Below are 22378 nucleotides of genomic sequence, written 5' to 3'. Positions count from 1 at the left end.
CGCTCTTTATAATCTATTCTTTTCCTTGGTCCTGATGTTATAGCCAACCCGTTGCTATTTCTATTTGCTGCTCTTTCCTACTATCCTAATATTCTATCCTTTTAATCCCTGACATTTATGCAGGCACAAGAAAGAAATAGTATTCTCAGCCACCCAGCCAAAGAACATCATTTGTCATTGAAATACATGTGCCTATAAATATATATATATATAAATAAATAGTTATCCATGTTGCAAAGTATAGAACTCGTTTAAATCGTTAAAAAAAAAATCATTGAAATATTTTTATTGAGAAGCTAACACGTAAATACATAATACTTAAAAAATTAGTTTTTACGTATTTAGCTAGCCATGAAAAAGTAGCATATAGCTGGTTGAGCTGCTTGAGCATCTAGTTTTGTAAAAAAAAATTATGTATCTCTAATAAAAGAAATAGAGCTTATCTCATTCTATCTAAAAATTTAAAAATATCTTTTAAAAAATATTTTAATTTTCAGCCAATAATTTTTTTTATATTTTATATATTTTTTATAAAATATAAAAAATCTTATTTTATAAAAAAACATTTTATTTTTTCTAAAAAATAACTAAATATAAGATATTTTTTAATTTTCCATTGAGTATATTATTTCCCACCTCTTCCGGCGCTCGCCAGCAGTCTCTATCGAGCCCATATTGCGGTCCCCTGACAGATGCTACAGTCTCTCCCTCTCTCTCTATTGCTGCTTCCTCTGCCTTTCCCCATGCCTACGTCGCATGATTTAGCTGTTTCGTCTCATCCACTGACGTGTCGAGCCCCAATTGTCGGAGAATCTTAATGTACAAGAACCCACCCACCGTAAACTAGAAAGGAATCCAAAAAAAAAAAAAGAACATCATTTATAAAGCATGCTCACAAAATCTTACTTGTACTTCTAGACCGACACGGATTTAAGAATTAAGATGCCACGGGGAGGCATTCCCTACAAATGACACATCCCCACCCGTACTCATTCCTCGTAGCTTTTCTGGGCTGTTCTCAATTAATCACTGCTTGACTTTAAACTCGCAATAAGCAGAAGACACCGATGTGATTTGCTACACTATTAGATCGATGTGGCTACGTGACCGTCGCATCTAAACTAAGCCCTTTCTTCTATGCTTAATTAAAAACTAAGCAGAAGAGAACCCGCATGGAAGTGGTCGGACAGAGCCAGCCACGCGAAATCAAGGAAGGTCAAGCAACAAAACATCGTAACATCAAAATATAACGGTATCATTAGACCGCTGTCCTAAGATCAGACAAAGTTGCTTGGTGATTATATCCTCTATTGCTAGTTTAAGTGTATGGTTATGAAAATAATGAAGGTTTTTAAGTGTTACATGGGCTCACGTAGCTTCAAAGCTATGACCTAAAGCATCCAAGAGTTGTGTGACTTGTGTCCCTCGAGGGGACCATGGGGCGGGCAGACGATTCTGGTCTTCTTTGTGTAATTATAATAAAGAAAAAGCAAACTGTATGGAAGGATGGGCCGGTACATGGGACTTGGTCTAACTCATATGAAACATTCAATATTCTATAGCAAGTTGCTCAATGAATTAATACCTTTTTTTTTTTTTTTTGAATTGAATCACATGAGGTTTACCCTCAGGAAGAACAAAGAGAGCATTTGAATAAGAGACAGGGCCATTCCAGGCCCAGCTTATGTAACATTCAAAATTGTGGGGAAACTACCACTGTATAAGAAATTATGGTAATATTTCACAGTTAGTTTAGCTGGTAATAAATTGCTACTTTTGAAGAAGCTATTTTGGTGAACCGAGCGGTTCATGGATTGCTCGGTGTTGCTAATTAATTGGCTTTTTTTAAGGTTGCTCGTTTCGAAAATTAGACGAACACAAACCGTCGGAAAAAAAAAATTTGTCTTGCAGAAGGAAATAGAGTCTCGTGTTTGTCTCGAGAATGGGATCTTTTACATTGTAAATGATTAAGCCAAGTTTGATTAGTTGCCATAGAACTTACTGCTTCGATTAAGTCGAGCCTGAGCAACCCAAAGCTTGGTTTGCTGGTCTGCACCCCTAACAGGCAAAGCATAGGGTATAATGCTGACATTGGTTAGAATGTTGGTGCCTCAGAAATCTACGATATATTATATATTACTTCTCTCGAGTACGAGCTTAAGATTATCTCACTTGTGTTACTCTGCTATAGTCATATTCTTTCTCTCTTTTTTTTGAATTTTAGAATAATTATTTTATCATATTAGTGCTGTGGTTTCATGATTTGAATTCTTTCTTTTAATAAAATCTTCATAGAATTGGAGCTCATCTTTTCATCGATCAAACCTAGAACCTCTTCCTAGCTATCTCATGCGCTGAGAGGGTCTTAATTGTTAATAGGACGAAGGTCCCATCAGCCACATTCTTTCTAATTATATGGGCATCCATCCTCATTATAATCAGTTCTAACGTTCGCACTCAAGTGTTGCGATCCAACATTTTGAGGCATTCTATATATATCGAGAGAATGGTATAGGAACCGTCTTCATTGTCCCAGAAAAAAAAAGAAAAAGAAAAAAAAAAACGAAACGTAGCAGCATCTAATTACAGATGAGACTGCGTTCTGATTTTTCGACAATTCGAATCCGATTCCTTTCCCACCAGTAAAGTGAGTATTCCCAAGAGAGAACGGGCGAAAGCCCTAAAAGCCTGTGGTATATATGCATACAAACGGCACATGCAGCTGGCATTCTTAAATGTGAGGGAGGCATCCTCTCTGTTTCTGAATTTCTTGTCCGGTTCGGACGCTCCAGCCTCCAGTAGGCGTGTTTGCAAACGCACATAATCTCACAATTTCCGATTACTTGTATGTGAGAGACATTAACGTTTCAAAGCTTCAAACTAATGAAGCCGGACATAATCCATCGTTCCATGGGAGTAAATACAAGACATTAACGTTTCAAAGCTTCAAACTAATGAAGCCGGACATAATCCATCGTTCCATGGGAGTAAATACAAGACATTAACGTTTCAAAGCTTCAAACTAATGAAGCCGGACATAATCCATCGTTCCATGGGAGTAAATACAAGACATGTGGGAAAGGAGAAGATTCCCCCCTTCCGCGGGGCGTTCGCAGGGGAAAGAGGTGGTCCGCATTTAGTTGCGGACCCAGGTGCGGCATTCAAGAGGCTTTTCTTGGGAGATTCCGTCGCCCGTGATATTATATCTGGGAAGGCGAGACCGACTACCATTCCAGTATGTTCAACTAGAGCTTTATTTTGGAGGGGTCGGATGCCAGGGTGGTCCAGTCCAAGTCCGGCTCATCATCTCCCCACTCTCGAAGGCACGCGAAGGCAAAGGCGAAGGCGAAGGCGAAGGCGAAGGCAAAGGCGAACCCAAACACAAACACCCTCTTCGTCTCGAAAAGGTCGTTGGACTTTTGGTGCACCCACCAAAGAGGCTTTTTGGTTGGGAAAGAATACGAACGGCTCGCTTTCCTCAATTTATTTCGCTTCGCACCAAGAGATGATGTCCTTTCGTCTTTCCTTTCCTTTTTTTTTATGAGCATATGAATGAACGGGTGGAAGGATCTAATGAGCGCGTCGTTAAGTGGGCCCCCAAGGCCCGTCCTGGACTAACAGTGTGAAAGAGGCGTGGTGTACTACTGCAGGGGAATCCCAGCGGGCTCATGGGGACCTAGAAAGCACCACTTCGTCCCCCTAACGCACAAAGTGACGCGAAAACTTTGAGAACTTTGAGATGGTGATGGGCGTGAACATATGGACCAGCCGGTCTAGGCCTAAGCCCATCCCTTGCCGCCATATCACAACTTGGGACTAGGTTGATAGCAACCAACGCCATGATCGAGCCCATTCCAGCTGTGGTGTGGGCTGGTCCATAAGATGTCACCATAGGTTCGAGATAGGTGCACCTTCCATGAGCCATGGCCATATGGAGTTCCACCTGTTCCACTGTAACTCAGCCGAGTTATCATGACAATGGACTAGCCAAGTGCAAGACATGCGACAGATTTGCAGGTCAAAATGGCAATCAAAGTAGAACAAACTGGAAAAGAGATTGATCGGGCAGTGATCTCCAACCAACTAGACAGATTAGATTCGACTCAAGTAACCAAAGTCAAGAAGGATACTACTGTACCAGACCTGATTCGATTTGGGTCCAAACTGGCCCGCCAGCACCGCTTTTGACTAGTTTGGATCGAAAGGGTCCATTTTGTGACAGCGATCAAGCACCTTCAAGTCCGTAGCGGACACGCAGGATTGTTTGTTTGATTTCTTCAAGTCGATGAATCCTGATTGCGAGAGTGGCTCGCCAATCTACTTCTGCATGACATACTGGCACTAGAAGTTGACATTAGGCCACTAGCTAGCATAGCAAACATAGTGGAATCCAAAAGCCAGCTCAATCATACATAAGTGTCACGTCGTGACAGCTGGGAAAGTACATGGTGCGGGCTCATTGTAAAACTTGTCGACGAAGCTTTGACTCGAGCTTACCCAGATATGTCGTCTCGACAAAGCTAGGAATCTAGCGAACCTTTTTTTTTCTTCTCATTATCAATTTGATTATAGGAACTCGATATGGACAGTAATTCCGTTGGTTGCGACCGTATTTATCAAAAAAATTATTACCTGCTTTTAACTTACATATTTATAACATGCGCGATGATTTTCCAGCTGATGGCCGGGCGATCGTTGATATGTTTTAGGAATCGATTCGTAACCGTACGTGGAAACGTAGCGGTAAACTTGCGAATATGTTTACCTAAACATTCTCCCTTTGTAATTAACAATTAATCCAACTTTGTAGTAGTGGTGGGAAAGTCAACAACTTTGCAGTGGATGCATAAAATTATGCTCCGAAGAGAGTCAACAATAAATTTCATGATTGTTTTAAAATTTCATGATTACGTTCAAACAACATTGAAATATTTAGACGTAATCGAATCAATCCAGAAAAAAGGAAAAAGAAGAACACTCCCAAAATTCCCCTTCCGGTCATTGGCACTTCCGCTGATCCTAGAGAGCATAATTATATCAGGCGGGCTTGGGCCCTTTCTAATTAACAAGGTGGAAGGTCGTTTGGGGGTGGTATCAGAGACTCGTTCGGTCCTTCCCCGTTGTCCACCACAAATGCCATCTTGAGCCCCCACGTCGTGTGCACCTCCAAATGGCAGTGCATGAACCAAACACCTGCATCCACGCAAACCGCAAGAATTATGTTCCTAGCTAAGAGAACTCCTCCAACCTTCGTGCTGAAACCAACTGAAATAACATCATGATTCGTGCAAAACATTGCAAACCTGGGTTATCCGCCTGGAATCTTATGGCAGTCCATCCCCCAGAGGGAACTCCAATGGTGTTCCTTTCGACGGGATCGACAAGATTGAACTTGGAGGGAGACGTATTTGGATTATAATTCCCGAGACCCCTTCCGACTGCGAAAAAATTGAAGCCATGCAGATGGATGGGGTGGTTCTCCGGTGCTATAATGCCCGTGTCCTGGAGAACCAGTTGCACCGTGGAATTGAAAGCAAGGCGATAGACCCGAGTCCCGCTCATGGTCTGCATGTTTTTGGGGCCGCCGCCGGTGTAGTTGAAAGCTATCGGCGGCTTTCCCGGGAAGTCGTCGGCGAACACCCCGCTTATGTTGAAATAATGAGCTTGGAGGATGGCGGTGGTCGGCATGGTGAAGCTTACGTTGTTCATGTCGGCCACGACCCGGCTCCCATTAACGCACGTCGGGCACGGGTTGACGCCAAGACCCACGGTGAAGAGAAGGGAGTGGTCCACCGTCAACGGCACTCTGGCGGGATACTGCTCGGAGTTTAGGCTGCGGAGGGAATCGATGAACTTGGAGGCGACAGGGGTCGCATTCTGAGGTGGTGGATTGGTGGTGGTGAGGTCGGCGGTGGCCACGGAGTTGGTGTAGTGCACGGTGGCCATGGCGGTCTTGTTGTCCACCGCGATCGGCGAGTCCATGAAAGGGGAGGCGGTGACCAGGTAGCTGCCGGCCCCTTGATCGGCGGTGAGAAGGACGTTGGTGGTCTGGCCCGGAGTGATGAGTATGGTGTCGGTCTTGAAGGGCTTGGTGTAGCACGCGTCGACCTCGACGACGGTCAGCTGGTGGCCGGCCACCTTGAAGAAGAGCTCCTCATTGAGAGCAGCGTTGACGATTCGGAGCAAGTATGTCTTGCCGCTGTCCACTGTTAGCTGGAACCCTGTTGTAACGAGGTCCACATTAGACCGAATATATTATTGCTTAAGCTGCATCTTTTTGCCATGCCATGCAAAGATGAATCCCTTCTTCCAGAAGATTACTCGTCCAAAATCCAAAGTATGCGCACATATTGGTTGGAACTTGGAATTGAGCATCGCAAGTTCGAAACGTTAATTGCTGATTACCTTTGGAAGTAGGACAATCGGACATAGGGCCTGGATGACCGTTGATTATGTGAGCATCAGAAACATTGGGCGCCAGACCAGATTTCAGAGCCTCGTTGATGACGGCTTCGGTGTCCGACTTCCACCATTCACCTGGAGTTTATAATAAGCAAATATCATTGCTAAAATCCATCAGAAGGGGAAAACGTACCTCTTTCTTTCTGCCAAAAATTTAATTTGACCAAGGTGGACTCGATTCGGAATTCGTCAACCCACGTACCCAAGATGATGACCTCCTCCTTTTGTGGAGCGGGGAAAGGATAGGGAACATTGGGTTTGGGCAAGACGACGATGGCACCGTGAACCGTGGCCCTGAGCCACAGGATGTGCGCATGCCAGAAGAGGGTGCCCCTCTGGCCCGTGATGGTGAAGTTGTACACGTAGCTGTGGCCTGGCTGAATTGGGCACTGGGTGATGTAGGCCGGTCCGTCGGCCCAACCAGTTCGAATCTGCCTCACTCCATGCCTGCAGACCCAATTTATGACGTGTGATTAATCTCATTCTCAACTCACACAGGTTTGGAAATTAATTCTTTTCTTCCAAACTTGTACAGTGTCTGAACTCAGACAGTCTGTGATGATGCTACGTGTGATCCAATGTCCACATGCATGAGGACTGCTCACCAGTGGATGGTAACGTTGTACTTGACGTTGTTGACGACCTCGACGAGCACATTGTCACCTTCTTCAGCATACAGTGTTGGGCCAGGGAATCGGCCGTTCACGGTCACGATGGGTTTGGTGTAGCAGAGCCGGGTCACTTTTTTCACCGCCACCTGCATGAGGCACGCCATGGTAGTTCAGATGTGCCAGTCTTTAAAGATGCTCTTGGTGTTGAGTAAAAGAGAAGCCATGAAAGCATCGCATTCGTGGATAATTAATTAGTAGGTACGTTTCAGGTTCGGTCTACTTGTGATGATCCATGGTTGGCTTTCGAAAGGCTGGTTGTTGGGGTCAATGGGAAGGTATCGGCCTGATCTACTGGACCATATAGTGTATCGGCCTGTACACCTCACTGTGGAGACTGGGCCCTCAGAAAGATGGAAAAATTCCTAAGGAAACGATCCGGATCAAACTAATAGGATTGTAATATTTGATGGTCCTTTTGTAATTAATTTTCTTATTTTACTTGGCCATCTAATTCACATTCATTGGTTAAACAATCATGCGATGAAGTGCATCTCCACCACCAGTGAGGCAGTCTGGATCTATTAAGCAGTCATGCACCACACTTCAATGCAAATCACATGATGAAACGAGACAGCAAATTGTTAGCAAATTTCATGGGTGCAGCATCAATCACAAAGCTTGCCCAGACGTGGAAGGCTGCTACTCACATTGAACTTGTATTTTCGTGTCCTCCCATCCGCGAGCACTGGAAGCATGATCGCCACCAGCAACAAGGCTCTGACATATGACAGCATCTTCCCTGCTCTCTCTCTCTCTCTCTCGATCTGTGTTGTGGTATAACTCCTATGCATGGGAACGACTGGCCAACGCATCCTTATAAAGGGATGGGGATTCTAGCTGCCGAGTCCTTTTTAAGTTTAGGTGGCGGGGACCCTTGATCAACAAGGTTTTGGTAGAATAACCGCGCACTACTTCCGGATTACTTGAATCCCACATAAAGTTGATATACATTTCCCAATAATGTAGCCCTCGAACCCACTCCATTGGGGTCTGACGTCGCTTTCCATTGGTTAAAAAGGTTGGCTTCTTGTAGAAACATTCTCGTAAACAAGCTAGAATTCACCAAGACATCCTAGACTTTTTGATATTAGAATCTAGTCGTCAGATCTATTCTAGCTTCATGCACTTGGATGGAAAGAACTGATCCACTCCAGTCATCTCTGGTTAACCGGTGGGTTGCCTTCATGAGTTTAGTGCCGTTCTTCTCGGTGGTTTAAGCGTGGGGGTGGAAAGGAGTAATCCGCGTTTGCCTTTCCAGTCAAGTAATCATCGAGCAAGTACAAGCGTGGCTCCTCTTATATAGAGAATAAAATTATGTCATGAGAAACGAACATCAGGACAAACATCCCTCGCTACTTGTACACAATCATTTCTTCCAATATATTCTGGGCGGCGCCCTGCTTCCCTAATTCTATTTCCATGTCGCCCTCACCCGAATCAGAGCTCAGGCCAGTGGGCAAACCGGGAAGTGTATACAGGGGTCGAGCAAGGGCTGGCGGCCCCTACTTACACATTTAGAGGTGAAGCATCGATCGGGATGCATGCCTGGTGGTTCCACCTGCCGAGTTATATATATTCCCCTTTTTTTTTTATAATAAATTGAGGGTTTCATGTAGAGTTTCGTGCTCTCTATTAGCATCTGTCATCATGGCATTGCACCATAAAGGTATGGTTGATATGTTCCCATCAACAGTACACCGGGGAGATTTCGTGCTAGTTTGAAAGCTAAGCTATCCGGCTGGTGAAAGCAAGTGGTGCGGAGTATAATTTCTCCGGTACCGGGGATGCCAATGTGCCTCGTTTGAGTGGACCAATCTAGCGTGAGGGCACAGGCTAGCCGGCTGACGGTTCCTACTTGGAACAAGCGACAAAGTAATCCGCATGTTCTTTTAAATGATATGCATATCATTCAACCATCATCTCGCAGCATCTATGCACAGCATGTCGCTTCATTTAGAGCCTCTTGGATTTAAAATGACGCAAGCCACTCTCTTAGCTTTCTCCCAAATTAAGGACTGCTTCATCCGCACAGTTTTATAAAGGAAAGCGCGGCTTGACTTCTTTTCGTTCATAAGATTCCCACGTTATCCAATGAGTTCTGCATGGATGATCTCATCTCATGCACTAAACAGTAGTGATGGGCACTTTGATTAGAAGATTGGTAATTGGTTGATTAGATGATACTATATCCAGTCACACCAGATGATAAAAACATCAACACGTAACACCCTTCCATGCTCCTAACCCACGCTTAGGCTTTACTTGGTGGTTCCACTAGCACTTGATATGAGTGTTACAGGGTAATTAAGTAGGTTAACTGCCGAAGTTGGATTTGTTTTCCGTCGCCATTTATATATGTTGCTCTGTAGATACAGCACCATGTGAAAGGATCTCTCAGGCTCACCTCTGTGATATTGTTTTATATAGTAATCAGGGTATGGTTTCGGGATTACCATATGAAAACATGAAATTTTGATCTTACGGTAGTTAAACTACCGGACTGGTGTTAAATTAATAAATTTTATTTCTCATGTTACACATGATGATCATAATGTGCTCATTATTGTAAAAAATACAATCTGAATCTCATTATAGTCAATGAATTATAGAAAAATTTATCATTTAATTGTGTATGAAAACATGAGATTTGGGTTTATTACCGTCGACATAGTATAAAAAGATATATCCTTCAATTTTCTTCATTTTTTTTTGTTTCGTAGCGACCACTAAATGGTTTGCAGCTACTGCATAACATGAAATTTGGGTATCAGTATAATTGGAGAAAGATATTAGTGCTTATCATTAAATCTTATTTTCCATGTTTTGTATAGTGATGATAGAGTGATTTTATGATTATTATATTAAAAAATAATGACCTATACTGAGTGAGCTATATTGTAATCCGAGTCAAATTTTATTTTCAACATTTTGTATCGTGACTACAAAATGGTTCTGTAGTCATTATATGAAACATGAAATTTGTTTCTTAATATAACTAACAAATCATAGAAGGGAGCTATCATTAGATTTCGTTTCTCATATCTCTTAAAAGGGACCGTAGAATATTTTCTAATCAGTATCTAGAAATGAAATATTTTGTTAACAGTTTCCCATGGTGGCCGCAAAATGATCATGAGGTCACAATACTACACAGAAAATGGAATTTAATGATAGATCTCAAAGTAGTTCGCAAATTATATTTTTATGATTTAAAATTTAAGTTTCTATATAGTAACCATGAAACTTTCTATCGTCGCTTATGAAATTTAGGAAATGGCATTCAAGTGTAGCTCCTTAATTTATAGTACATTAATTTATTTCTATATAGTGATTAGGGAACAACTTTCTGGTATACATGGAAATAAAATTTGATCGCAAGTCCTTCCATGGTTCCTTGTTTATAATAAATATCAAATTTTGTGTTGCCATATAGTGACCAATAGAACCATTATGTGGTTATTCCTTTTTTTTTTTTTAATTTGTTCACTGTAGCACGAAGGAATAAAGAAGCTGGAATAGTATGACCATGAATCGGGTTAGAAAAAGAAATATAATTTTGAAACAAGCAATATTCGCTATCTTATTAAAAAAAAAAAAAAAAACAAGAATGAAATTTAGTGATAGGTCCCTTTATATCTTGTTAACTATAATAAAGCTTCAATTATTACTTACATCCATATGGTGATTACAGAACCATTTTGCAGTCAATACACGAAACGTGGGAAACGTAATTTAATCACTAGTTTCTTTATAGTTTATTGATTATAATAATGCTCCAAGTTCCATGTTTTTGTATGGTAAGCACAAAACCAATGGAAGCCTTGTATAGACACGAGAAGTGAAATTTAATGGCAGGTTCTTTTGTAGCTAATTGATTGCAATAAAGTTTTGACTTTTTTGGGGTAGAATATAAGGTTTTGACTTTGTTTTCAATATAGTAATACATACTATGCTCATTATGTAAAATATGGAAAATGCTCCATGATCTATACTCATACACCTTAGAACCAATATATACTGATAAAGCATATCTATCAATGAAAGCTTGCCATCTAATCGTGGGCTTATATACCATTCAAAGCATGCCACATGGCCTGTCCAAAGAGCATTTAGAGAGTCCCCTACATCTCAAACTCTTCTTAGAGTTAACAACAACTCAACAGTATCACTAACTGTTTCTTAACAAATGCAGTACACGAGCAAATCCTACATCCAAAAAAAATATAGAAGAGATTCATGGATGAGATATGCAGTTTGTTGTCTTATCAATCAGCGTATAGCTCTCCAAACTACTCAGCAACGAGTTTCAGCCCTCATCTATATATTGCATTTCCAGGGGGCCTCCGGATAAATTCTTTTTCGACTCTCTTACGCTGCCTCTCTACTCCTCTTAGGCCTGCTAGTTGTATTTGACTTAGTCATCGGAGGATCCTCCATTGGACAAGCTTCAGTAGGTAGACTTTTTTAGTTTTGCTGTTTTAGGATGGAGCCTAAGACTGAGCATCACTAAAGATGTTCCCTCATCGTCCAACTCTACAAGAGCATCACCTTGGGGGCGTGTAACGATCTTATCCAATCTTTCTGATTCGAAAAACGGACGAGGCGGGATCTCTAGCTACCACTACCAACTCAGCACATCAATCGGACCGATTTCTAGCAATAATAGATTGATATTAAAAGGAGGGCCCTGAACCCATCATTGGAGGTCCGATTGATCAAACGAACGACACACATCCGTGAAATCAAGATGCAACCTTGGAGTCCGATAGCTCTTTATAGAGCCCTCGGAGGGTGTCTCCTCAGCAAGAGCTACAACCTACTCCGTCAATCACCACCGAGCAATTCCATTTGCTCATGCAACAAATTTAGATGTTTTTTTTTGTGTGTGCATCGGCTGCTCACACTAGCCTCGCGTGAGCACAGATTCAAATGTTTATCACTGCCATACATAATCTGCAGCAGAATCGCCAATCAGTTGCAGCAGTAATATATCTCTTTGTAGTTCAGTAATTATGATATGGTCCAAAATTTATTTCCAGAATGCTGCTTATAGTCACCATATTAAACATGAAAAATAAGGAATTGGATGTCAAATCCCTCTATAGTTTATTAGTTATAACGAGGCCCGATTCAGTTCTCACATCTAGTGCCATTAAACTACTTTATTACGAAATATAGGAACTTAAATTTAACGATGGATCTCTTTGCATATATTGGCTATAATATAAGGTCTAATTTTGATGTTTTTAGGTAGTGATCGTATAAGCATTCCGTGGTTTCTACGTTTACATTGAAAGTGAAACATGTTAACGACATAATGTATCATATAAGAACATGGTTTGAAAGTATCAGTTTTTCTTTATTTTTTTATTTTTTATTTTTTATTTTTTTATTTTTTTTCAATCACCACCTCCAATATGGCTATGACATTAGCGTGCCATAGCCGCGGTCACGACGTGATGTTGAGGCTCGTCTTCTGCGATGGTTGACGTCAATGCCCCCCTCCGCCATCCGCCCATCCGGTTTTCAAGCCAATATTAATTCCTTCCTCAAAGGTTCTTTTCAAGCGGGCCCCAGAAGCCGGCGAGAGAGAGCGAGATATTTTGTAATTTTCGAGGGGGGCACCGTGGTGTTTTGGACTTCTGGCTCGGGGAGATTAGGAGATTCCGAATCTGGTCCATTTTCGAAGAGTATTCATGAATCTACTTCTACGCTGCCTTTCCAGTTTTTCTTTCCCACGGCCATCATTTGTTTTCTTTTGAATCGAAACGTCCGTTGAACGTTCCATTATCAGGAAGATTTTTCATAAATTTAATTATTGTACCGCCAACGCTTTCGATTCCTTGGCTTTACGAACTTCTTTAATACGGTACCGATCCCTCCTCTTTGCGTTCACATGTTCATGTATAGGAGTTGTGCACTGGGGATTGCTTGTTTGCACTCCCTGTCTGCTTCGCCATTGATGATGCTTTTGGAAGGTTGCCAAAGAAGTCCTCCTCCGCCCTCTTGCTTTACAGCATAATCCTCTTATGCTTTGGATTGTCTCCTTTGTTTTTATTTTACTTTGGGGGGTGCTACATTTACATTAGAAATTTTCGTTCTGGTCTCTTATATATATATTTTTAAGAATGTTGCCCTCTTGAGTTCTTAATATAGGAAAAGGACCCTTTTGTCATCGTTCCCTATGATAATTACGTTTGAGGGCCTTCATATGAGGACGTTTACTTCTTGCCTCCTTTCCTTCGTCTTTTAATGCAATCATGCACCTGTTTACCATTATTTTACTTTTACGTTGTTCTGGCTTGCTCTTACCATTCACCTGCAAATTGAATATTTGAGTGTATTGATCATGAAGAATCTCATCATGAATATTTTAGTAATATTACGTGGATAATCTGATTGGTTGAGATCTCAAGTGGAGCAAAATGAACTTTTTAACTCCAGAGTGCTTTATCTGCTTGAGGCCAAGATAGGCAGCCTGATACATGTAGGGCCACCACTCCAATTCCGCCCGTATCGAGCACTGCTGAGTTGGATGGAGTTGAAGGTAAATCCCAAACCAACCCAACCTCTAAATCGTCCAATCTATATCGAATGCAATCCAATCCTGGAGTGAACTAGTTGGGCCGGTCGGGTCATACCTTCAGAGCCACCAACTCAATTTGACCCGTATCGAGCATTGCCGAGTGCTGAAAGTAAAACTTATTTCCGTCGTGAGTTTAATTTGCACGGCAATTCTCAGCGGATTCACGGAGGGGTTGGCCGCCACGTGTTCTGACTTGTATCAGTTACAATTGTTTTTGATTATTCTTTGCCGGAATTCTCCCTGCGCCATGCTCCTGGACGGAGACATGGGAGTCACCTTTCACACCATCTCTTGCTTGTTGAGTTCCAGCACAGAATCGAAGAAAGTTTCAGCCAAACAGTAGAATAAACTAGTGTGATGCAAGTGAAGATGAAGTCAAATGGAACTTGGAAGGTGGAGATGTATCCTTGTAAATTTCTACCACGATATGCACGTGGTAAATACTCGTCCATTATAACAGTAGAATAGTAAGGCAAAACGCCGTAGGCCTTGGGTTCTCCGTCGGGACAAAATATCTCCCCAAATTCCAAAGGCAGGGGCCCCCAGCCAACGGAATATTGGACTTCTATAAAGCTAGACCTAGCCATCGCGGTATTGGTGCTCGGCAGGCCGGCTTATCCTCAGAGTTGTGATCCCGCGGGGAATTGATCGTCTTTTTCTGGAAGACGAGGGATAGCCTTTGCCAGGATTCAGGTAATCTCCTCGCTCGGCGGATCGCCTTTTCCATGCACTTATCAGTACTTTAGTTATCAAAGAAACAAAAAATTTTCTCCACGCCAGAATTTTATCTATGAGATCCATGATCACATGTTAGCGTCCTCCTCCCTCGTGCATCTTCAGAGCGATTCCGAACTCGTTCTTAATCTCTTAAGGGAGGTAAGACACGGCATAAACTTTCTCTATCCTCCTCGAAATTCGCTTACATTTTTTTTTTCAATTATAGGAATGAAGAATAATAGTGGAGGTAAGACCAAACTCTGATAGAAATATTGTAGATTTTCTTTTTTAGAAAAAAAATATTCACAATTCAACCCCTCTGATCTAGTGGAGCAGTTTGCTCAAGGTGTCTGTTTTGTTGTTTTTTTCTGTTTCTTTCTCCCTGCTGTAACGATCTGACTTTGTATCTCCACTTCTGATCTTCCTTATCTCTCTCTGTCAAAACTTTTATAAATTCTTGTGGACTTTGATCTTTAATAACAGCCGGGTGGCTGCTCTTCCAGCCTCCCTTATCATCAAAAAAAGAAATATATATATATATATATAGTGGGGCAGTTTTAATAGTGGTTTGAAGTACAGTATTGTCTTCTAACAAAGTACTACATGTGCCACGTTCAGCTCTAATGGCTAGCCAGTAAGATAGTTTCTTCAAGAATTTCTTGAAGCAATTCAGTTTCACTGGTGCCTATAAAATTTGTATTCCTTATATTCCAGAACTTTTTATTTTTCTAGAATATATGGACATGTTCACCATAGGTTCCTCATGACATTACTCAAGGCGGCAAGCCTTTTTGTAGTTAGATGAATTCACTGTTCTATCAGGTTCTATCAACAACTCAGAAATCACTCCCTATATATCAACAATAAAAAAATTACTAAAATAGTGTCTTTGCCGGCTATCACTTTATTATTGATTTCCTCATATCCCAAACTTTTTTCTAAGACATCATATGTAGGTATCAATCCTTTAGAAGATGATACAAACAGATGATCGATAGTTCAAGAGCATGGCGGATATGCTTCCCACATTCCGAGCCTGCCCATCGGGCTGGACAACTCTGGGTCGGGCCTTAACCAGGCTGGAGCTGTTGGGCCGATAAATTCTGAACAAGGCTCGAGCTAATACTAGGCCTGGCGTGTGACCAGCCTGAAGCCTAAGCCCAATAAACTCCGGTCCTAGCCCGATCTCTCTCTTATCTCCTCTCTACTCTATTTCTCACGAGGCCGATCTCCCCTCTTCGCCTCTCTTCTCTCTCTTTGCCTCGGTTTCTCTCCCTCCTCTCTCCTCTCTTCTCTCTCTTCCCCTCGATCTCTCTCCCTCCTCTCTCCTCTCTCTCTCTCCCTCTTACTCTCTCTATTACTATCGACTCTCCCTCCCAATCTCTCTTCCCCGTCTGCCCTCTCTTACTCCAAATCCATCTCTCCACGCTCTTCTCCCGCCCACGTTCTCTTTTCCGCTGTCTCGCCTGGAGCCCAATTGTGCTCTCGGGCTGGCCCGATTCGGCTTCGAGTCGAGATCAATCTTGGGCTTTTGCTATACTTCTTGAACGAATTGCCGGGCCCTCTAGGTAATTTATTGCTAACATCGCAAATAGTTGCTGTTTCTGCTTTATTTATTCAAGTGGTACTGGTGGTTGCTTGATAACTTATTCTTAGTTAAATCCTCATTTGTTTCAGCTTTGCAACTCTAGCGAGTTTAGTGTAATTTTCCATGTAAGCTTACCTGGTGCATTACCATATCGACGTTACGAATGCTGAAATTGTAGGTTAAATAGTGAGAAGAATCACTCCAAGCAGTATCCGAACTGCGAAAACATGGAGGAAGCCGAAGACAAATACACAAAAGATGGAACGACAGATATTCACGGAAACCCTGCTGTGAGGAAAGGCACCGGGAATTGGAGGGCTTGCCCCTACATTCTTGGTATGGTTCTCTAAGTCCTTGTGCCATATCCTATAAAAACAAGTTTGTTTCCTTTAACCTTTCGCATACCAAGGTTTTTTTATCTCTACGCAGCGAATGAATGCTGTGAAAGGTTGGCATATTATGGGATGAGCACCAATCTGGTGAACTACCTGAAGGACCATCTCCACCAAGGGAATTCCACGGCAGCAAATAATGTCACCAACTGGTCGGGCACGTGCTATATTTTGCCTCTGCTTGGGGCTTTTTTAGCTGATGCCTACCTTGGAAGATATTGGACGATCGCCAGTTTTATGATAATTTATATCTTCGTAAGGAAAATCGAAGAAACCCCCTTCCATTCTGTACTTGACTCGAACCATCAGACATGAGAACTAATTCTTTTCTGCTTGATTGCAGGGTTTGACGCTGCTGACTCTGACAGCATCCGTCGGAGGGCTGAAACCGGCTTGTAGGAACGGTGTCTGCGACCCCACGAATGCTCAGAGTGCGGTGTTCTTCGTAGCGCTCTATCTTGTTGCACTGGGTACTGGAGGGATCAAGCCCTGCGTCTCTTCTTTTGGGGCCGACCAATTTGATGACTCAGATGAATCCGAGAAGAAAAGGAAGAGCTCCTTCTTCAATTGGTTCTACTTCTCGATCAACATCGGGGCCCTGGTTGCGGCCTTGGTGCTGGTCTGGATACAGGAGAATAAAGGATGGGGCTGGGGCTTCGGAATCCCTGCGGTGGTAATGTCCATTGCGGTTGTGAGCTTCTTCTCGGGCACAGCATTGTACAGACACCAGAAACCTGGAGGAAGCCCCCTCACACGCATTGCCCAAGTTGTCGTCGCATCTTTTAGGAAATCCGGGGCGAAGGTACCTGCCGACAAATCTCTACTGTACGAGATTCCGGAGAAGGAATCTGCAATACAAGGTAGCCGCAAGCTCGAGCACACGAACCAGTTCGAGTAAGTCCGTTGGAACTCCTTATTCAGCATGCATGGCTTTCCTAGCTACAGTTTGTGCTGCTTAGAGACATCTGCAGCAGCTGTAGCGATCTGATCTTTTTGAGTTGGACTCCCTCCCAGTTCGGTTGGGCAAGCATGCATCGATTTGAAACTTTGTTTTCGTGTTCCACTCAGGTTCCTGGACAAGGCAGCCGTGAGGAGTCAGGATGAAAAGATCGGCGGCCCCGCGGACCCATGGATGCTCTGCACGGTCACGCAAGTGGAGGAGCTCAAGAGCGTCCTGCGAATTCTTCCGATATGGGCCAGCGGCATCGTCTTCGCGACTGTCTACAGCCAGATGGGCACCATGTTCGTTCTCCAAGGCGATACTCTAGATCGCCGCATGGGCCCCCATTTCAAGATCCCAGCCGCTTCGGTCTCCGTCTTCGACACCATCAGCGTTATCGTATGGGTTCCGATCTATGATCGCATAATAGTCCCGGTGGCTCGCAAGTTCACAGGTCGCGAGCGGGGCTTTACTCAGCTGACCAGAATGGGCATCGGCCTGGTCATCTCCATATTCTCCATGCTGGCTGCCGGGACCCTGGAGATCGTGAGGCTCCGCATCGTGGCGAGGGATAACTTATACGACCGTGATGGCGATAATGACTATGTGCCCTTGTCCGTATTCTGGCAGGTGCCTCAGTACTTCATCGTGGGGGCCGCGGAAGTGTACACCTTTATCGGGCAGCTGGAGTTCTTCTACGACCAGGCACCCGACGCCATGAGAAGCATGCTTTCTGCTCTCTCGCTGACCACGGTGGCGCTTGGTAACTACTTAAGCACCCTGCTCGTCACGATCGTCACGCACATTACTACCAGGAACGGGAAGCTTGGGTGGATTCCGGATAACCTAAACCGCGGCCACCTCGATTACTTCTTCTGGCTGCTGGCGATACTCAGCGTTGTGAACTTCCTAGTCTACCTTCTGATCGCCAAGTGGTACAGCTATAAGAAGACGGCAGGCGATGACACTGAATTCCAGTAACTCTTAATTAGAGGCGCACATCTGCCGGAGCGGGCAATCAAGATTCGTCTGTTGGATGCTCTTCTATGAGCTTGTAAATTTGTGGAATATATCTATCTATCTATATATAAAAGTAGCACGTACTGCCTATGTATGTCGTTAAGTGCAAGTCTCTAGATTTGGATTGTCTCCTTGGATGCCAAGGCAACATGTCTATGTTAAAATTCATCGAAAAGAAAAGATTGTGCGCTTTCAACTTTCGAGCAATCTATGAGATGACTGAAACAACCCCATTACTAAAATTCTTTATTTCTAAAATTTCTTACTAAAATGGTATGGATCATCCGCTTCAGAAAAAAAGAAGCAAAATATAAGAAGAAAAAGAAATATTCTTAATGATCTCATACACTGCCGATTGCTCGATTACTTGAACAACTAAATGTCCCAGCATTATTTGGATGATTTCGGCCCAGACTCCAGATGCTGTCATATTGAATAGAGGATTCGATTAGAGATGGGTGAATGGCTTACTTAAATTAACCAAGTGGTCTCATCACATTTGACTAACAGATGTGGTGACTAATTTCAAAAATAAATTGTTGATATGCAGGAAAACGTATACCCTTTGATTGACTAAATTTTACAATAAAAATTTACTTGGTATTGTGGAAACCTCCATGAAAACCTTCCGTTGGAATTTGCACGTCCTGAGGCAAAAACCTGAACTACTTCACTGACGAGATAAATTTCAGGTGTTCAAAAAGAAAGGGAGCTGGAGCTGAGGAAGTCATGCAACTTGCATCTATCTCACCCTGTGCGCGCGCGTGTATCTGTGTTCTTTTCTTGTCGTTGTTATGGAAACGGAGGGCAACCTACCCAATCATTAAATCTTGGACCACCCGGTCAAGGGGCAATTCATTCATTTTAGGCAGCAGATTTTACCGTTTGCATCCCTCACAAAAGGACATGGAAGCAATTCTGTCACGCCCCGGATTCGGATCCATGACACGGCCGTGCTATTGCCGACTACCACCCACAATAGCATGCAGCCTCATACATGAGTAACAAGGTAGTCAAACCAGTCAAACTTCATATATTAAAGCATTTTTAGCACACATGCTCAGTGGTACAAAAATACAGAGCTTCTACATATTTTATGTATACAAAAGTATATTTGTTTTACCCCAAAAGGGATAAGCCCTGATACAAAAGAAAAAGTCTCTCGCAGCTATCAGTGGTGAGGATCTGAAAAAAAATATCAATAAAATGGTATAGGCTACACAGCTCAGTAAGTAATCCTGCATAATTTTAATGGATCAATTAATATGCTAAACATGTTTAAACAGGATTTGAGAAGCTGATATGTATGCTATCTAACAATTCATCATGATAAAATATTCATACTGAATCAATAATCATGTTATGTATGTTATCGAAAATCTTCATGTAAATATACCCTGTAAGATCGTATACCAGCATGCCGTGGTTTACATCCTCCGATACTACGGCGGAGTCATTGTCGGCCACTGGCGGGGCGAGCTCAGTTATTATACAGCCCGTAGCATCTAAGAGTCCATACATAGTACTTCTTGCAAGTGGTACACTTAGCTAGAGGCAATTCATCATCTTACACTATGATTACTATATTAAGTGCAATTATGGTAACGAAATGCCAATCATCTTACATGTGTAATACTTTAAAATCTGTATAAGCATGATGTATGCATAACCATAATTTCTATGACTAAAACATACCACTTGTATACATGATCCGTAGAAGATTGGGACAGGTTACTTATACTTATAATTTAGGTAAGGAAACGTATTCATGATTTATAATAAGATTACAACAAGTTACTTACAGTAATTCGCTTTCCCACATTTGACCAGTCCAAATGACGGATCCTTAATCACCTTGCACAACATCATAGGGATCACATTATTCTCCGTTTGTTTAATACATAATTTCTCAGTTAAAATTATGAGTTTACTTGTTTGGATCCCATCCAAGAATTTGGCCCAAGTCCACTTTACCCACGTTGGGGCCTTCTAATTTGGTCAATAGGCTTAATCCTAAGTTAAATTTTGGGTTTAGGGTCAATGTGGCTCATTTGGGCCTGAGTCAGGGTCAGCCTATAGCCGATTAGGCCTCTGGTTAGCTGAATTGGGTTTGAATTGAGTCTTAGTTGAGTCTGCTGGGACTAACCCAGCCTAATTAGGTTCGGACCAAGTTCAAATTGGGCTATATTTGGTTCAATTTTACAGTTTGGGCTCGTCCAGACTTAGCCCAATCTGTTTGGGCTCGGGTTTAGTCAAATCGGCTAAACCCATGTCCTTTGTCCTTTTTCTTTTCCTTTTTTCTTTTTCCTTTTTCCTTTTTTTTCCTTTTCTCTCTTTCCCTTTTCTTTTCTTCTTTGTTTATTTTCTTCTTCCCGAAGCTTCCTCTCCTTCTCTCTTTCATCCCGATCTCCCCTTCCTCTTCTCCTCTCCTCTCCGGCGAAGGGAGGACGACGGTCTCCTCCTCATGGGGAGGGGTCGGACCGCGATCGGCGGCGCCCGCGGCCGAGCTCTCGGCTTCCCCGGTCGAACCCGCGGCACCCTCGGCCGCGCCTGAGGCCGATGCCCGTGCCGGCGGCGCTCGCGGCCGAAGCCGGGGGCCGCCTTATAGAACCTGTTACCAAGCCTCCGCCTTGAGCGGAACTTCTGCACCATTCCAGCTATCTATATGATAATCCCAGTGAATCAGATAAGCTGTTAGCGAGTTGTTGTAACACACCTTGATACGAGGAACCACTTCCGTAAACTGTTATGTTGATCTCCTTGTATATATATCTCTTGTAAAACACTGATAAGTTAGAGTTCCTTCAGTAAAACTACTGTTCATCTTCTCTTCATGGTATCAGAGCCAGGTTCGATCCTGGGACCTGTGGGAGGAACCAACCTGTGTCAGCCAGGCTCTCAAGGACCCACAGTGGCGTGCTGCAATGTCGGATGAATTCACAGCTCTTCTCAAGCATGGAACTTGGGACCTTGTTCCTCCCACTGCTGGTATGAACCTTGTGGGCAGCAAATGGGTATTCCGTGTGAAACGCAACCCAAACGGCTCTATCAGTCGATTCAAGGCTCGCCTAGTTGCCAAAGGGTTTCATCAGCGGCCTGGTGTTGATTACTCTGAAACATTCAGCCCCGTTGTTAAATCTGCCACCATCAGGCTTATTCTTTCTCTTGCAGTCATGAAAGGATGGTGCCTTAGACAACTGGACGTAAACAATGCATTTCTCCATGGTACTCTTGATGAATCAGTTTTCATGAAACAACCTCCTGGCTTTGAGGATCCCTCTAAACCCCACTGTGTTTGTCAGTTAAAGAAAAGCATCTACGGACTCAAGCAAGCTCCCCGCTCCTGGTATCGGTCTCTTCGAGCGGCTCTTCTCAGTTCTGGTTTTCAATCTTCCTGTACTGACACGTCTCTCTTCATTTACAACTCGGCCGGTGTTACATGCTACTGTCTTATCTACGTGGATGATCTTATTATCACAGGCAGCAATCCTTCTTTTGTTTCAAAGATCATTACAGAACTAAGTGACCGGTTTTCCATTAAGGACTTGGGGAATCTTCACTACTTCTTGGGTATCGAGGTAATCCCTACAACTCAGGGGCTTTTTCTCTCACAGCACAAATATGTGCGTGATCTCCTCGCTCGCACCAACATGGATGGCGCTAAGACAGTTCAGACCCCTCTATCCACCAGCAATCCCCTTGTTCTCCTAGATGGCTCCCCCCTGCGGATAGCACTGAATATCGCAGTGTCATAGGCAGCCTTCAGTACCTCAGTCTCACTCGACCGGATATTGTCTTCGCTGTGAATAGGCTCTCCCAGTTCATGCATCAGCCTACTGTCAACCACTGGGCTGCTGCCAAGCGACTACTCAGGTATCTCAAGCATACCATCTTTCATGGCATTCACATCCGGAAGAATAGTGCATTGCAACTCAGCACCTATACGGACGCCGACTGGGCTGGAGATCATGACACTCGGGTGTTGACTACCGCCTTCATCAC

At 43.1% G+C, this 22378-nt stretch overlaps 2 protein-coding genes across 5 annotated transcripts; one reads left to right on the top strand and one right to left on the bottom strand.

Annotated features, from left to right (window-relative positions):
* Positions 1-4843: 4843 nt before the first annotated feature.
* Positions 4844-7941, bottom strand: LAC10 (laccase 10). The gene is made up of 6 exons (XM_008776837.5): positions 7781-7941; positions 7068-7219; positions 6665-6909; positions 6406-6537; positions 5304-6221; positions 4844-5193 (listed from the first exon to the last, which is right to left on the bottom strand). The coding sequence occupies exons 1-6, from the start codon at positions 7922-7924 to the stop codon at positions 5063-5065; spliced, it is 1722 nt and encodes a 573-aa protein (XP_008775059.3). The 5' UTR covers positions 7925-7941; the 3' UTR covers positions 4844-5062.
* Positions 7942-14267: 6326 nt separating this feature from the next.
* On the top strand, positions 14268-18583 carry PTR5 (peptide transporter 5). 4 transcript variants are annotated; one of them, XM_088710252.1, is made up of 6 exons: positions 14291-14412; positions 14500-14595; positions 16203-16360; positions 16454-16671; positions 16760-17310; positions 17485-18583. In XM_088710252.1, the coding sequence occupies exons 3-6, from the start codon at positions 16252-16254 to the stop codon at positions 18335-18337; spliced, it is 1731 nt and encodes a 576-aa protein (XP_088566378.1). In that variant the 5' UTR covers positions 14291-14412; positions 14500-14595; positions 16203-16251; the 3' UTR covers positions 18338-18583. The 4 variants fall into 4 exon arrangements, with proteins under 4 accessions (XP_008775060.1, XP_088566378.1, XP_088566379.1 ...); XM_088710253.1 differs by having other exon boundaries at positions 14317-14412; positions 14534-14595; XM_008776838.5 differs by lacking the exon at positions 14500-14595 and having other exon boundaries at positions 14268-14412.
* Positions 18584-22378: the final 3795 nt, after the last annotated feature.

This window comes from Phoenix dactylifera, chromosome 14 (genome assembly GCF_051530095.1).
Source record: "Phoenix dactylifera cultivar Ajwa chromosome 14, Ajwa_hap1_PhDact_Kaust_v1.1, whole genome shotgun sequence".
Lineage (NCBI taxonomy): Eukaryota > Viridiplantae > Streptophyta > Magnoliopsida > Arecales > Arecaceae > Phoenix > Phoenix dactylifera.
The sequence above is the reverse complement of the archived record's forward strand: the minus strand, read 5'-3'. Positions and strand labels throughout refer to the sequence as shown.

What these genes read in the sequence shown, in the direction of transcription:
- LAC10 (XM_008776837.5), bottom strand. Translation starts at nt 7,924, where the DNA reads ATGCATAGGAGTTATACCACAACACAGATCGAGAGAGAGAGAGAGAGA. An exon ending in GGAGGAGGTCATCATCTTGG is followed by an intron (nt 6,538 to 6,664) that starts GTACGTGGGTTG and finishes TATAAACTCCAG; the next exon opens with GTGAATGGTGGAAGTCGGAC. An exon ending in ATTCCAGGCGGATAACCCAG is followed by an intron (nt 5,194 to 5,303) that starts GTTTGCAATGTT and finishes GCGTGGATGCAG; the next exon opens with GTGTTTGGTTCATGCACTGC.
- PTR5 (XM_008776838.5), top strand. Translation starts at nt 16,252, where the DNA reads ATGGAGGAAGCCGAAGACAAATACACAAAAGATGGAACGACAGATATT. An exon ending in TTATGATAATTTATATCTTC is followed by an intron (nt 16,672 to 16,759) that starts GTAAGGAAAATC and finishes GCTTGATTGCAG; the next exon opens with GGTTTGACGCTGCTGACTCT. An exon ending in GAGCACACGAACCAGTTCGA is followed by an intron (nt 17,311 to 17,484) that starts GTAAGTCCGTTG and finishes TGTTCCACTCAG; the next exon opens with GTTCCTGGACAAGGCAGCCG.